The 2,293-nt window shown below is 60.5% G+C and overlaps 1 protein-coding gene across 1 annotated transcript; it reads right to left on the reverse strand.

The window, feature by feature from the left end:
* Nucleotides 1–614: 614 nt before the first annotated feature.
* On the reverse strand, nt 615–1,852 carry Mesp1 (mesoderm posterior bHLH transcription factor 1). Its single transcript, XM_055623548.1, has 2 exons — nt 1,190–1,852; nt 615–948 (listed from the first exon to the last, which is right to left on the reverse strand). The coding sequence occupies exons 1-2, from the start codon at nt 1,850–1,852 to the stop codon at nt 883–885; spliced, it is 729 nt and encodes a 242-aa protein (XP_055479523.1). The 3' UTR covers nt 615–882.
* Between the last annotated feature and the right edge of the window lie 441 nt (nt 1,853–2,293).

Here is a 2,293-nt window from a genome sequence, read left to right on the forward strand (position 1 = left end):
TAAATCTCCAGGCCACAGGGGAGGGAAGCCAAGACACTGTGGATGGGAAGCTGCAGCATGGGAGAACCTGGTCTGGGGATGATCCCCCTGGTGAAGCTCAGCTGACCGGAAGAACAGCCATGCCATGATCCTCCCGCAGCTGAACACTCCAATGCCCCAGCCCTACTACATGGGTCTGAGTCTCGACCTTTAGAGCGTCTGTGAAATATATGCAAAGGAAACCATGGTACAATACACACTGATGGAGTTGTATTTTCTACCGAAGTAGTCTGGTTTTATCCAGTTCCTCCCTAAACTAGAAAAATAAAAATAACTGCTTCCTGCCACCTTCTTGCAGGAAGCCCCAACTCCACTCCCCCCCCCCCCCCCACCTCCTTCAGACTGACCCATGCAGAATAGATATTGGCCCGGATGAAGGTAGAAGGAAGGGCTCTGCGGCTTTGTTTCCCATGTCAACTTTCCTGACACATACCAGAACTGCCAGCACGGTGTGGGCGCTCCTGCTTATACTCCCACCATGAGTTTGGGCCAGCTTGGACCATACAGTGTGAGCTCCTAGCCCACCCCCACCCCCCAAAAGGAAGAAAGAAAAAGCCCTCCAGATGATTCCAGCACAAACGGTTTATTCACAAATAAATAAATACACACCAGGCAGAGCCTTGTACCCGCTTCAGCTTTGGAGCATTTACCCTACGGGTCGGTCCCTCCTCCCAAGGAAGGTTGGAAAGGTACGGTCAGCCCCCACCCCGGGGAATGCCCATGTTGGTATTCTTCCTGGTGCCTCTCCCAGGAAATATTCGCTTCGAAGGTGCAAAGGCAAAAAGAAAAGTCTCTGTGCTCAGACAGGGCGCCAGTCATCCACTGCATTGACGCTTCGTCTCTTCAGGCTGGTGGCCACTCCTGAGGCGTCCAGGTTTCTAGCAGAGCCAGCACGTCGCTGCTGAAGAGCTGCAGGAAGGGTGAACAGCGCCACAATCAACACCTGCCCCGGGGCCAGGTCCGCGCTCCTCCGCTCCACGCTCAGCCTTGCTGGAGCGAGTAACGCGTCCTTAATCCCTGCCTCCCAACCCCTGTTTGGGCATCCAGGGCACGCGGGGATGTTCGCAAGGGAAATCCAGCAGGGCAGGTCCGCGCCGCGGGGACAGTAGGGGGCGCCACCCGGACGGCGCGGGGAAGGGGCTCTACTCACCGGAGACGGGGGGCTGAGCTCCATCTCCTGCCTTTCCAGGGATGCTGTCTCGGCGTACAGGAACGCCGGGTCCCACGGCTCCGCGACGACTCGGGGTCGAGGGCAGGCGGGCGGGTACCCCCACGACACCCCGTTGAAGGCAGCAGGGTTCAAACACGGACCGAGCGCCTGCGCCTGCTCCGGGCTGCCGTCCGGACGTGGCGGGCAGCCTCGAGGCGACGCAGCGTGCCGCTGTCGCCGGAGACCGTCCTCGCTGAGGCCCAGCACGGCCGACAGGTGGCCGATGTAGCGGATGGCCAGGCGCAGCGTCTCGATCTTGGTCAGGCTCTGGCCGGTTGGCGCCACGGACGGCGGCAGGAAGCGGCGCAGCTCTTGCAGCGCGCGGGCGAGCGTGCGCATGCGGAGCTTCTCGCGCTCGCTGGCGCTCTGCCGCTGTCCGCTACCCAGGCGGCTGCCGTGGCTCCCGCGCCTACCGGGGTTCCCAGCGCGCCGGGCCGGCTGGGTGTAAGGTGGCGCGGGGCTGCCGGCCTGGGCACCGTCCCACGAGTCCGAGGACCAGGTTGGGGAGCAGGCGCTGTCCCCGTCGGAGGGCATCGGCGGCTGCCGACTAGCGGGAGTCGGCATCCAGGACTCGGCGAGCGTTGAGCACAGGGGCTGGGCCATGTCAGCAGAGGCCCGTCCATTGGGATCCAGGCAGCTTTATCCTGAGGCAGAGGTGTGAAGTGGCTCCTTCCAGAACTCATCAGCACATCAAAGGCGGCTCGAGCCAGGAGGGGGCCAGGACCTGAAGCCTTTGAACCGAAAGCACGGCTCTTAGGTGCAGGCTCTTAGGTCCATCCTGCCTCAGCTGGGCCATATTTGGGGCCTCAGGAAGACGCGGTTATGGCCTGCAGTGCCCCGGGCATTAAAGCAGCCCTACAAGTTGAACGAACCATGCTCAGAGAATTGAAGTCCGGCTCCTAAGCTTAGGGTACACCTTCATTTATTAGGGACCCCCTTTTCCCCCATCACTTTAATTTACAAATTGGATAACAAGAGACTCCCGGATTGCATTGGGCAGCTGTTTACCAGGGTAGGAACCTCTAGCCATGGAAAGAACTGTAG

The sequence above is a fragment of the Psammomys obesus genome, unplaced genomic scaffold, assembly GCF_907164565.1.
Source record: "Psammomys obesus unplaced genomic scaffold, mPsaObe1.curated_primary_1811, whole genome shotgun sequence".
Lineage (NCBI taxonomy): Eukaryota > Metazoa > Chordata > Mammalia > Rodentia > Muridae > Psammomys > Psammomys obesus.

Coding starts and splice junctions, on each gene's coding strand:
- Mesp1 (XM_055623548.1), bottom strand. CDS start 1,852: ATGGCCCAGCCCCTGTGCTCAACGCTCGCCGAGTCCTGGATGCCGACT. Junction 949..1,189: donor AGCTCAGCCCCCCGTCTCCG/GTGAGTAGAGCC, acceptor CCCTTCCTGCAG/CTCTTCAGCAGCGACGTGCT.